We start from the raw sequence: 13,402 nt of genomic DNA, 5'->3' as shown, positions 1-13,402 counted from the left end.
TCTAGGGGGTGAGCTGCTGGTTTGTTCTTGAAGAGGCGGGTCAGGGAATGGACTTGGTCAAGGTGGGGAACTGGAGGTGGGAGATGGCCAGCAGAGGGTGCCCCTGCTGGGGCTGGTGGCAGGGCAACCCCGTGGTAGGCCAGATATTTCACCTTGTAGTGAAAGGAACCAGGCAGGTCGAAGCAACAGTGGGGATCCAGGGAGTTGAAAAGGCAATGACTCCCAACATGACCCCTTTTCTGGGAAGGAGCTGGGGCATGGAACTTAGAGGAGAGGAGAGGACAGGGGAGGGGGCTGCTTGGAGAAGTGAGAAGCTGGGGTAGCTTTGCTTGAGAGCAGGAACTTTGGAGTCCGAACTGATTTTGACACGGGGCCCTCCACTTCATGGCTAGGTGGCCTTGGGCAGGTTACCTTGGTGGCATCTGTTCATTGGTCATCTGGACAATATCTGTTCAGAGGCACCTGGTGAGGACTCCGACACTGGCCTTGGAGGGCAGCCCTGGGGGCCTGGTGTCGGAAGTAGAGCTCATGACAGCAGGGGCCTGGAGAGAAGAGGTGGGAAATCTCACAGCCACAGAAGTCCCTGGTGTCCGCACACTCCGTGCCCAGCTGATGTGGTAGACATCTGCCCACCTCCATGTCCTTTCAGCAGGAAGCCCACCCTGCTGTTTCTCGTGTGCAGCAGAAAGCATTTGCCCTGATAGAGGGGCTGGGTGGAGTGGTGTTGGCCAGCAGCCAATGCAGGCTGGGCACAGCCACCACGCGTCATTCAGTCAATGGCCCTGAGTCTTCTGTTAGAGCCTCTGGTAGAGGCTCAAAACCGCTCAGCCCCACAAGGACGGACAGCTGCGGGTGTGCCATCAAGCTGACAAGGTGTGCTTGCAGCAGTGGGTCCAGGTTCGATCACAGGGAGGCCCTAGTTCTCCAGGATTCTAGGCTGCCGACCGCCCAGCACAGCAGCGTGACGTAGGAAAAGGTGAGCTCGGGGATGCAGGTGCGGTGACAGGTACAGATGCAGGTGTGTAGTGTGGGAAGGCACATCAAAGGGAAGGGGGGGGCGCCTGGGTGGCTCAGTCGGTTGAGCGTCAGATTCTTGATTTCGGCTCAGGTCAGGATCTCAGGATGGTGGGATCAAGGCCTGCGTCGGGCTCCTTGATGGGTGTGGAGCTTGTTTAAGACTCTCCTCTCTCCCTCCCCTGCTGCCCCTCCACCCCCTCCCTCTCTTAAAAAAAGAAAGAAAAAGGAAGAGAGGAAAGTAGCAAAAAACACTCCCCCGGAACACCTGGCCATTCCGTTCCTCAGAGACCCTGGACTCCGCAGCCCGTCTCCACTTCACTTCTTGGTGACAAAAGTTCACTCCCTTCCTCAGAAGCTCGAGTGTGAGAGAGTTTGTGGAGGAAGCAAGGGCCCAGAGAGCATGCAATTACCCCAGGGAACCGCAGGCCCATGGGGAGTTCCTTTCATTTGCAGCCAGAGAAAGGTAGTCAGGGTGTCAGCAACCCCCACGGCAAATCCCAACACTCCGTAATCCACCGGCTGCTTTTATCATTGGCCGCATCTTTGGCCTTGTGGGAAAGGTGAAGGGTGTAGCGGATGGGATGACAAAATGTCAAGCCCTCCAGGCTGTGCACACCGGGACTCTAGAAGGAGACTCTCCAGGGGGCTGCGGGGAGCTGCTGCCCTTTTACATCCCTGCCACCTCCCCAGCTCAGCTCGGGGGTCCCCACCTGGATTCCTGCCCCCCTCCACTGTTGCCACACACCCCGCCCCCCTCCTTTTGTTTGCCTTAGCGCAGCTGGGGCAGACCAACTTTCTCCGTGGGAGTATCCCAAAAACCAAAGGAAAGCAAAAAGGAATTTCCTATTGAAAGTACCAGTGAGTCAGTCTAGCGAGGTTTCCAGAACTCGGTTTTCTGATGATCTTAAGAGTCCATCCTCATCAAACCAAAGATCGCTTTCCTGCCCCAGCCTCTCCCCACTCTCCCATTCTGAAAGATTCCACTGTAGCTTCAGATCAGCGTTTGAGATTCCTTCTAAGACTCTTGCCTCCAGGTACCCTGTAGTCCCTTCAGAACTCAGGAGCTGGTTCGTGAGAACGTACCGAGCACTTCCTGGGGGCTGGGTGCTGGGCTAAGAGCACGAGACACAGATTTTGTTCAGTACTCACAACCACCATGGGAGGCCAGTGCGATTATCCACAACTTACCCCTGAGGAAACAGCACTCGAAAAGTTAAATAACTCGTTCACAGCCCCGCTGAGTAAAGAGGGGAGTGAGGATTTGAACCCAGCATTCCGACCACATCTGCCCTTGAGGGAACGTCTCGGATCTTGCACTGGGGAAGCGTTCCTCCCCGCAAGATACCCAAATGGATCTGGGGAAGCAGGATTTCACAGGTCTACACACTCATATTTCTCCATAAAGCAGGGTAAGCATAACACGCAGAGCAAGCACCCGTCTACATTCAGAAAGAAGAGGGTTGGTCTCAGAAACTTCCTTCAACAACAACGGAATCTCGCTTTGACGTCTGGAGACCCAGGAGTTCAATGGCCTCTAGCTCACCTGGGAGCCGGTGGCATCTTCAGCAGAAAGACTGTGTATCTCAGAGATGGAGAAAAGGGAGAAAGGGGGAGGCGAGGGGCCCCGTGTCTGCATTTGGCAACAGGGAGGAGATGGAGAGACCTACCCAGACCCACTTACCCTGGGCACGGCAGGAAGCTGGCGCGGGTGGGCGGCAGCGCCCTCTCTGGGCCTGGCAGAAGTGACACGGTGTGGCAGGTGGGCGCGGGGGTGCAGGCGGCAAACAGAAGCTGCAGCACGCTGTGGGGGGGAGGGTTCAGCTGGAGGCCCCCGTGATGGGGTAACTTTGTGCTGTGCACTCGGCTTCTGGGATGTGAGGCCAGAGAGAAGGAATAGACATAGAGGAGGAAAAAGAGGGCAACACAGAACTACAAGTGTTTCAGTCCTTGGCAGGTCACTGGGCTTTGTTTCTCTGTCCTGGTCTCTTCCTGTGCACTCCAGTCCCCACTGGGGCCACCTGGGGGGGGGATGCGGAGCCCAGAACGGGATGGGAGAGTGTGCACTCCACCCTGAGGACAACACGAAGCCTCATGCCTATTAGAGCCCCCACCCCACCTACCCCCTGAGAGAAAACACTGATTGATGGATTGATGGTCCAGTTCTTTATTGAGAAACCTGTTTGTTCAAGAACATGGTGGGTGGTTCTGTACCCCACCCTTTTCAGTGGGATCATGTCAGAGGTGGTGGGCAACTTTCTCCCATTTCCTCTGAAACAGAAGCGAAGGCACCTCAACTCGGAAGCCCGGATTGCAGGGAACAGTGTGGGCAGGGAAAGGGGCAAAGAATCCCAAGCTGATCCAAGGGAAGGGGGTGGCCCTGAAGAGCAGCTCAGGTGGGGTGGGGGGGACCTGCTGAACTGCCCCACTCTTCATGCTCTCCCCACCCTCCTTCACTCAAAAGATCTCACCAATTCTCTAGGGAGGGAGGTGAAAGGAACCGACAAGTTAGGGGACTGGTATGAGGGAGCCAGGGAGAAAGGAAGGGGCAGTGGGGAGAAGCCTGGGAGAGCAAACCCCACAAGCCCGCGAGGTCTTGGGTGGCTCTGAGCAGTGGCGGCCAGGGTGGGGGCGGCGTGCTCACGCCACCGCCCCTCTACACCCCCCAGGCAGGAGGTGGCAGGAGGCGACAGAAGGCCAGGTCCACAGCTCAGCTCTACTCTGCTGTTTCGCCTTCAGGGCCTCGGGGTGCGGGTGGGGGGAGGAGGCAGGACCAGTCTAGGCAGGCTCTGGACTCCTTGGCCGATGGCAGAGGTGGTCTCAGAAGTCAAACTCCTCCAGGTCCCCGGTGCCCTCCCCGCCACCTGAGCCCCACACGCGGCGGTAATTGCTCTCCAGCTCCTTCTGCCGTTGCCGCTCTTTCTGCGCCTCCTCTGCTCCCTGCACCTGCGGGGCGGGTGAGGAGGGGTGCGGTGAGCGGGGTTGCAGGTGGTGAGCCAAGGGCTGCGCTGGAGGATGGGGGCACAGGCCGCGTGGGGAGGGCAGGGACCATACTTCGTACTTCGCAAGGGAACACCCACCCAGCCGCCAGAAATTCCAGCAGCTCAGAGGTGGCGAGGCTGGGACCGGCCAGGAGGCCCCTGGCCATGCTCTCAGCTCCGCGGTGCTAGATCCGGCCCCGGGGGTAGGCTGCCTCTCACCAAGATATTGAAGAAAATCTCCTTGAGGTTTCTTGTGTCCTCGTCGGTCAGCCAACGTGCGTCCTCCTCTGTCCCTTCTGCCCCTGGTCGCACGATTTTGATTTCAATTTTCCCTGGAAAGGAGCCGAGTGGGCAGTGAGAGGAGAGGAAGGATGGGAGCCTCTGTGCAGGGCCCTCTGCCTCCCAGGTCCCCAGCGAGGCTTCCAGTCCGCCTTGACCCAGCCCCTCCACCTCAGGCAGCAGGCCCTGCCAACAGCTCTTAAGCCAGCCAGCCCCAGGGCCCACCTTCCGCCGTGAGCCCCTCCCTCTCCAGCAGCTCTTTCACCAGCCCCTCGATTTGTTTCAGCTGTGGGTTTTCCCGGTTCATCTCGAGGACAGTCAGATCCTGATTGGGGCCTCCGTGACGGAGCCTGGTGACCCGGACCCGGACTCTGTGCTCAGGATCCTTCTCTTAGAGGGGGGACACACAGGGAGACACAAAGCAGAGCCGTGACTCCGGCTTAGGGGCCACGGCCGGTCACCCTCCCTAAGCCATCCGCTGGTTTGGGCAGTTTTGCATCACAAGCACAGAGATGAACCAGGGCCCAGAATACATCAGCGCCCTCCCCTTCGAGCCTATAAAGCTCCCTCCACCAACGCACCCCACCCCTGTTCCCTCCAGGCCAATAATTCTCTGTCTGGGCCCTACCGGAAGTGACTGTGTTTTCTGAAGTAAAAATCAGGCCACCTGGGCCAACAAAGACGTTTTGTTTTAAGAAGCAGGTGGGAAAACTGTGCTTTGGTACTCCACATGCTGGTACTCGAAAGACATTCCAATGTTTATAGAGATAGTGGGGTGGATGGTTTGAAAATAGAACATTCCATTTGGAATGTGTGATCTCATACGACCCTGTGGAAGGGAGATCAGGGGGTGCAAGAAGAAGCAATAACTTCAAGTCTGTCCAGGCAGCCGGCTTAGGAATAGCTGGGCCTGCCTATTCACACCCCACCCGCTGGGGCCTCTCCCAGCGCAAAGGGCTCACTGTTGATAACCTGCGTCCTTCCCCGCTGTGTGGTCTCCAGCACACAGGCCCAGTCGCAATCGTTCTGTTACTGTCCCTGACCACCCACTGTGCGCCAGGAGAGTGCTAGCCACTGGGGGCACAGAAGCAAGCCAGAAACCAAGACAGACATGCTTTAGAAGCTGCTTCCCAAAACGATGAATGAATAGGAGGTAACCAGGCAAAGGGACAGAGGCCGTGCGAAGAAGGCAGGAGTGAAAACAGTGTTCCAGAAAGAGGGAAGGGAGTAAGCTCCCTCAGAAGGGAAAGAACAGGACGCCCTCCAGAGTCCACAAGCTGAGGGACAAAGACAATGGGCTTGATTGCCCCTCCCTGTCTGACAGCTCTTACCTGCTGTTTGGGGGGAGGGGGGAGGCTTTTGGGGGACGACCCTCCTTTTCCTGTGCTTCTTCACCAGCTCTGGACTCTGTTTTTCTTCCAGCCTTTTGATGAGTTTGTTGAGAGTGGACGTCAGGGCCAGCATTGCGCGATCACGCTCGGATTCCTTCTTCAACCCGTCTGGGTCCAGCTCCTTCTCTGTCTGGAATGCCCAAGGCAGGAGTGGAGAGTCAAGGGTCTGGGGAGTGAAGGTCAGTGGTCCATGCTCTACAGGAGAGTGACAGCTAAGTCTCAGCCCCCTCTCTGATCCCCTTTCCCTACTGTCCCCCCCTTCGTTACGTAAACAGCCCCCTGGACGCTGTGCTTGGTTCCGTTGGGGCCCCTCGGCCAGCCCCAGCAGCAGCCGGCTGCGCAAGCGTGGGGAGCTGCGCAAGCGCGGGGAGCTGCGCGTACCTCCTGGATGATGTTCTCCAGTTCCCGCTCCATGCCGGCCTTCACCTCCGAACGGAGCCGCTCTCGATCAGCCGGGAGCAGTATCCCTTCCAGCTCCTTCTCGAACTCTCCCAGTAACTGCTGTTCGTCCTCCTCCTCCTCCTCGTCGTCCTCCTCCTCCCTCTCCTCTTCTCCCGCCTCGTTCTGATGATCCGCGTCACTCCTTCCCTTCACCTCTGCGTCCCTTTGAGGGACTTCGGCAGTATCTTCTGCAGGCCGCTCTGGGCCTCCGTGTGGCCTCCCCTGCGTGGACGGGGACCGGAAGAAAGAGGTGGACAGCTGAGGTTGCAGGGGAGACGCACGGGCGGCAGACACGCAGCGGCCGGAGTGCGGTAGCAGGGGTCTCGGGAGGGGGAAAGAAAGGGAGTCAGCTCTGCCGGGCTCACTTCAGGCCCAGGTCAGGGCTGACCCTCTGAGTGCTCCCAGCAGGGAGGCAGGGTCCCCCCCTCCCTTAAGCGGGGCCCACACCTTTTTTGTGCCACCTTTCAGCTCCTCTATCAATCGAATCAAGTCCGCAGGACTCCGGATGACTTTGACCTGCACATTGTTCTGAAAATCTGAGATGAAAGAGCAGGAGTGAACCAGTTGTGTCCTAAATTCTATTTTGATTTCCTGAGGAGAGGAGCTGAGGAGACCAAGGACAGACACGGTCCCCGCCTCCAGGAGCCACCTGTCTGGTGAGTGAGATGGGGCCGCCCCGCCCCCCGGAGAGCACTGTGAGTGGGTGACACTCGCAGGTGAGAGAGGGGATATTGACAAGCTGCTCGCGCCAGCGCTGCGGAGCCCCGCTGGCAGCTGCTCCGGGTTTTAGGGCCACATTAGAGATTCTGGGGCCACAGGCTCCTCCTCCCTGGCTACTGCTCTCCCCTTTCCACAGACACAAACCAGTTATTGTCTACTCTGTTCCAGGCACTCTGCTATGAACTACAGACTCGTTCCATTTAACCTCACAACCACCCTGTAAGGTAGGGGTATTACCCGCTGTCGGGGGTGAGGAAATTGAGGTTAAGTGAAATCACCCAGGATTACAAAGTCAGCAAGAAGAGGAACCACTGTGTCCTGCTATCTCCCTATAATAGAATGGCTGTCTGCAAATAGTATTACCTCCTATAAAAATGAATTTGATGCTGGCCTGGTGGCCCAACCTCCCCGACCAGTCTTTAGCTCCACCCCACCCCCACCCCTGCCAACCCCAGAATACATTCAACCAGTAAAGGAGACATGGAGGGTTCGCTCACCATGGGGAGGGCCCGGAGCTGGATCTGCTGCCTCAAGGTTTGGTTCCTGCTCCTGGTGAGGAGAAAAGGGCAGAGTCAAGTACGCAAGCTTGTTTATGCCTACCACACTCTTAAGGCGGTGGTTCTGGGTAGATCCTTGCCTCCCTAGGCAGGGGTAGGTCATCTCGTGATGACCTCAGCTCGCCCAGGGCCAGCCTCATCAGAGAAGTGGCCAGGAAGCTGGCTCTCACCTCAGCCTGAGCCTCCTCCACCCCAGGGGTCCGCTCCTCTGGCTCATGAAGCATCTTCCAGAAATCCGACTCCTTACTGTCGTCCTTGGTGGGGCGTGCACCTGGGATACAGAGAACAGGGAGGAATCTGAAAGGAGGGGAGAAATGGAAGGGAGCAAGTAGGATGGGGTGCATTCTCCTTCACTACTGCTAAGGAATCAGGACCCAGAGTACTTCCTCCCCGTCCCCAACGTCAGTCCAGGACAGTAAGACCGGGGAAGGGAAGAAACGGGCGGGAGGTTTCGTGGAACAGGGGCCACAGGGTCCTACCTGCTCTCTTTGAGGGCACCGCTCCCGCCTGGGCCTCACTCCACACCTGCGGCTCCAGGTCTTGCTGCTCCTCCGTGACTTTATCTCCATACTGCCTTGAGTCTACTGAGAAACAGCGTGTGGGCAGGACGAGGCCTCGTGCCCCTGGGCTCTCAGTCCCCTATCTTCCGCCGCTCCCTGCCCGTGTCTCTTCCTCCTCTCCTTGCCCTTCTCACTACTCACCAGTTTGCCTCTGAATGTAGGCCATGTACTCCTCAGGCTGCAGGGCAGGGTGACAGAGAATGGCCTGGGGGGCGGCGCTGGGGGGAGGCCGGAGGAGGGGGTGGGGGCAGAGCCGAGGAGTCCGAATGGTCAGCACGTAAGAGCAGGACAAGGGCTCGTCCACACGATCGATGTAGTCCCCCGAAATGCCAGCCCCCTCGTCACAGAGGAACTGCCAGGACAGAGCAGGCAAACAAATAATAATTACCACTAATAACGAGCTTTTGTTCTTGGAGCCGCTGCCTGTTTTCAGCACTTACTGCGCGTCTGGTTCTGTGCATGCACTGTGTGAACGACGCTTTACAGACATTAGCTCTGTTAATTATCACAAAAACCTAGGGAGGGAGGGATTAGTACCTCAACTTTGTGGCTTAGGTTTGCTGCCGATAAGGGACTTGGTCAAGTTGACCCCTGGTAAGTGGTCAAAACAGGAAGAGAATTCAGGCAGTTTCCCTGGAGGTAACCAGCCAGTTTGTGGTTCACATCCTTGCTTTATGGAAATACAACATATATATACTTATACGTATTTGATAGCTACACATATTTACATATATACAGCTGACCCTTGAGCAAGGCAGGGGCTTAGGGACACTGACCTCCCCCACCGCAGTCAAAAATCTGCCCAGAACTTCTGAGTCCCCCACAACTTCACTACTAATAGCAAGAGCCCAAGAGATCACTTGTTACTGTGACATACAATCTACTGGAGGCAAACTGCTCATGGGGAGATGATTAGCACCATGGAGTTTTAAGCCGATACCTGCAACACTTGAACTCATCCCAGCAGCAACAGGAGGTGGCTAGGTACCAGGGTTTTACGCTGCCATGATTCAACACTGCACCCTTATGTGTGTACATTTTTCACTACTGTGAATGGCACCATATATGGTCCACAAGTCTGTGCATAAGTTTTGATAAATTTTAACTTTTATAATAGATTTGTGTATATGATAGCAAATGATAAAATAGACTACTGCCTACATATATTTCATGCATTCATGACATACCTAACTTAATTTTCTCAATATTTCTAGGCTTATGTGGTTCATCTGTGAGTTTTTTCAAATTGTCATAATTTTCCAAAATATTTACTGGAAAAAAAAAAACCCGGCTTATAAGTAGGCCCACACAGTTCAAACTTGTATTGGTCAAGGGTCAACTGCCCTTGTATGTATTTGAAATATATATATTCTTTTTGTGTGTGTATACATGTATGTGTATGTGTATGTATACGATTTAAATTCTTCTCTGCAAAAGACAATATTAAAAAAGAAGAAAAGACCTCAAGTCAGTAATTTAACCTTCTACCCTAAAACACTAGAGAAAGGAAAGCAAACTAAACCCAAAGCAAACAGAGGGAAGGAAGTAATATAGATCAGAACAAAAATAAGTGAAACAAAGAATAGAAAAACAACAGAGAAAAATCAATGAAACTAAAAGTTGTTTTGAAAAGATCAGTAAGTGACAAAACTTCAGCTAGACTTACCAAGAAAAAAAGAGAAGACTCAAATTAATACACTACTATATCAGGAGTGAAAGAGGGGACACTACCATTGACCTTACAGAAATAAAAAAGAATTGTAAAGAAATTGAACACCTACATGCCAACAAATCAGATAACTTAGATGAAATGGACAAATTTCTAGAAAGACACAACTACCAAAACTGACTCAAGAAGAAATAAGCAATATGAATAGACCCATAACAAGTAAAGAGATTGAATTAGTAATCCAGAAACTAACCACAAAGAAAAGCCTGGGCCACATGGGTCTATTGGTGAATTCTACCAAATATTTAAAAAACAATAAATACCAATCCTAATCAAACTCTTCCAGAAAAAAGGAGGGAATATTCCCCCAACTCATACTACAAAGACAGTATTATCACCCTGATACCAAATCTAGACAAACCTATCACAAGAAAAGGAAACTATAAGCCACCATCTCTTATGAATAAAGACCCCAAATTCTCAACAAAATACTAGTTAATCAAATTTAGCAACATATAAAAAGGGTTACACACCAGACCATATGGATTTATCCCAGGAGTGCAAAGTTGAGCTAACATAAACAAATCAATTAATGTAATTGATACACCCTATCAACAGAATAAAGGACAAAAACCATACGATTATCTCAGTGGATGCAGAAAAAGCAGTTGATAAGATGTGACACGTCTTCATGATTAAAACATTCAACAAACTTGAAATAGAAGAGAATTTCATTAACCTGATAAGAGGCATCTATGAAAAATCCACAGCTAACATTACACTTAATGGTGAAAAACTGAATGGTTTCCCTCTAAGATCGGGAATAAGACAAGGATGGGGCACCTGGGTAGCTCGGTTGGTTGAGTGTCCAACTCTTGATTTTTCAGCTCAGGTCATGATCTTGGGGTTGTGAGATCAAGCCCCCACGTTGGCTCCAAACTGGATGTGGAGCCTGCTTGAGATTCTCTCTCCCCCCTCCCTCTGCCCCTTCCTCCCACCCCCACCCCCAGATCTCTCTCTCTCTCAAAAAAAAAAAAAAAAAAAAAAAGGAATTAGACAAGGATGTCTGCTTGTGCCACTTCCATTCAACACTGGGCTGGAGGTTTTGACCAGGCCAATAAGGCAAGAAAACGAAATAAAAGGCATCTATATTGGAAAGAAAAAAAAATAAAACCATGTCCATTTACAGATGATTTTATATATAGAAAATCCTAGGGGCCCCTGGGTGGCTCAGTTGGTTAAGTGTCCGACTTTTGATCTTAGCTCAGGTCTTGGTCTCAGGGTCAGGAGTTCAAGCCCCACACTGGGCTGCATGCTGGGTGTAGTGCCTACAGGAAGGGAGGGAGGGAGGGAGGGAGGAAGGAAGGAGAAGGGAAGGAGAAGGGAAGGAGAAGGGAAGGGAAGGGAAGGGAACGGAAGGAAGGAGGGAGGGGAAAGGAAGGAGAGAGGGAGGAGGGGGGAGAGGGAGGAGGGGGGAGAAAGGCTGCAGGATACAGGAATCAATTGTATTTCTATACACTGCAATGAACAATTAAAAAAGAAAATAATAAAAAAAATAATTTGCAATAGCATCAAAAGAATAATTAGGAATAAATGTGGCAAAAAAAGTGCAAAACTTATACTCTGAAAGCTACAAAACATTTCTTAAAGAAGTTAAAGACTTAAATAAGTAGAAAGATATCCAAGCTCATAGAAGACTTAGTATTAATATTAAGATGGCAATCTTCCCCCAAATTGATCTTTACATTCAATGCAATCCCCATCAGAATTCCAGCTGGCTTCATTGCGGAAATTAACTGATCCTAAAATTCATATGAAAATTCAAGGGACTCCAAACAGCCAAACTAATCTGGGAGAAGAACAAAGTTGGAAAACTCACATTCATTTTAAAACTTGCTACAAAACTACAGTAATCAGGACAGTGTAGTGCTGACTTACAGACAGATACATAGACCAATGAGATAGAATTTAGAGTCCAGAAATTAACCTTTACTTTTATTATCATTTGATTTTTTGAAAGGTAATCAAGATAATTCAACGAGAATCATCTTTCAACCAATGATGGTGGGTCAACTGGATATCTACGTGCAAACAGATGAAGTTGCACCCCTACCACATACTATATACAAAAATTAACTCAAAATGGATCAAAGACCTAAATGCAAAACTGTAACATTTTCACGAGAAAATATAGGTGTAAGTCTTCCTGGCCTTACACGAGCTAATGGTTTATTTAATAGGACATCAAAGGCACAAGAAACAAAAAATAGGTGAATTGGAAGTCATCAAAATTAAAAGCTTTTGTGCTGCAAAGGACACCATCAAGAATGTGAAATGACAACCTCAAGAATGGGAGAAAATATTTGTAAATCATGTTTCTGATAAAACTTGTATCCAGAATATATAAAGAAATCTTACCACTCAATAATAAAAAGCCAAATAATGCAATTTAAAAACAGGCAAAAGGGGGCGCCTGGGTGGCACAGCGGTTGAGCGTCTGCCTTTGGCTTTATTTTTTATTTTTTATTTTATTTTATTTTTTATTTTATTTATCTTTATTTTTATTTTTATTTTTTAAAGATTTTATTTATTTATTCGACAGAGATAGAGACAGCCAGCGAGAGAGGGAACACAGGCAGGGGGAGTGGGAGAGGAAGAAGCAGGCTCACAGCAGAGGAGCCTGATGTGGGGCTCGATCCCAGAACGCCGGGATCACGCCCTGAGCCGAAGGCAGACGCTCAACCGCTGTGCCACCCAGGCGCCCCATAAATAAAATCTTTAAAAAAATAAAAAAAAAATAAAAACGGGCAAAAGATCTGAATAGACATCTGTCCAAAGAAGATACACAACTTGCTAATAGTAAAGCACATGAAAAGAGGCACCACATCTTTTATCACCAGGGAACTGCAAATCAAAACCACAATGAAATGCCACTTCACACTCACTAGGATGGCTGGAGTTTAAAAGATAAAAGCCACTGCTGGTGAGGATGTGGAGAAACCCTCATATACTACGAGTGGGATTCTAAGATGGTGCTACTGCTTTGGGAAAAGTCTGGCAGTTTCTCCAAAAGTCTACCGTTACGATCCAGCAGCTCTACTCCTTGGTATCTACCAAGAGAAATGACAACCTACGTGCACATAAAATCTTGTTCACAAATGTGAAAAGCAGCACTGCTCCTAAAACTAAAAAGACATAACCCAAATGTCTACCAAGTGATAAATGGATGACCAGGATGTGGAACAGTACTTGGCAATAACACGCAAGAAAGTACGGGTGCATGCTGCCCATGGGTGATCCTTGAAAACACGGTAAGTGAAAGAAGCCAGACACAAAGGTCACACATTGTATGATCCCAGTCACATGAAATGTCTAGGAGAGGCAAATCTGTAGAGACAGAAAGATGAGACCTTGTCTAGAGGTCTAGAGTGGAGGGTGTGGTCAAGGGGACAGTTTGAGGGAGAGTAACTGCCAAAGAGTAGGGACTTTCTTTTAGGGGGACGAAGACGTTCTGAGAGTAATTCTGGTGATGGCGGCACAACTCTGAATACACACACACCACTGAACTGCACACTGAATTGTATGGCATGTGAGTCATATCTTTATAAAACTCTTATTGAAAGAAATACTACATAACTTCTTACTCGGCTGAAAGCAAAGGTGGCATGATCAAGATAAAATGAAAGAAAATAAAAGCAAGAAAGGGGAGAAAAACAGAACAGATAGAACAAAAGAGAGCATAAAATAAAATGTCAGAAGTAAATCCAAATATATATATATATATATATAT

At 50.6% G+C, this 13,402-nt stretch overlaps 1 protein-coding gene across 5 annotated transcripts in view; it reads right to left on the bottom strand.

Moving 5' to 3' along the window:
- Positions 1-3,165: 3,165 nt before the first annotated feature.
- The window catches only part of OS9 (OS9 endoplasmic reticulum lectin), a 32,268-nt gene continuing 22,031 nt past the window's right edge, over positions 3,166-13,402 (bottom strand). For 2 of the 5 annotated variants that reach the window (XM_008684360.2, XM_040637195.1), the window contains 10 exons: positions 8,085-8,295; positions 7,863-7,967; positions 7,554-7,654; positions 7,324-7,375; positions 6,554-6,642; positions 6,047-6,328; positions 5,606-5,795; positions 4,500-4,664; positions 4,215-4,327; positions 3,166-3,960 (listed from right to left, as the gene is read on the bottom strand). In XM_008684360.2, coding sequence (XP_008682582.2) covers positions 3,835-3,960; positions 4,215-4,327; positions 4,500-4,664; positions 5,606-5,795; positions 6,047-6,328; positions 6,554-6,642; positions 7,324-7,375; positions 7,554-7,654; positions 7,863-7,967; positions 8,085-8,295 — 1,434 coding nt within the window. In that variant the 3' untranslated portion in view covers positions 3,166-3,834. The remainder of the gene's footprint in view (positions 3,961-4,214; positions 4,328-4,499; positions 4,665-5,605; positions 5,796-6,046; positions 6,329-6,553; positions 6,643-7,323; positions 7,376-7,553; positions 7,655-7,862; positions 7,968-8,084; positions 8,296-13,402) is intronic. The other 3 variants (XM_040637192.1, XM_040637193.1, XM_040637194.1) reach the window with 3 other exon arrangements.

The sequence above is a fragment of the Ursus maritimus genome, unplaced genomic scaffold (genome assembly GCF_017311325.1).
Source record: "Ursus maritimus isolate PB19 unplaced genomic scaffold, ASM1731132v1 scaffold_21, whole genome shotgun sequence".
Classification (NCBI taxonomy): Eukaryota; Metazoa; Chordata; class Mammalia; order Carnivora; family Ursidae; genus Ursus; species Ursus maritimus.
Note: the sequence above shows the minus strand (reverse complement) of the source record. Positions and strands in the feature narration are given on the sequence as shown.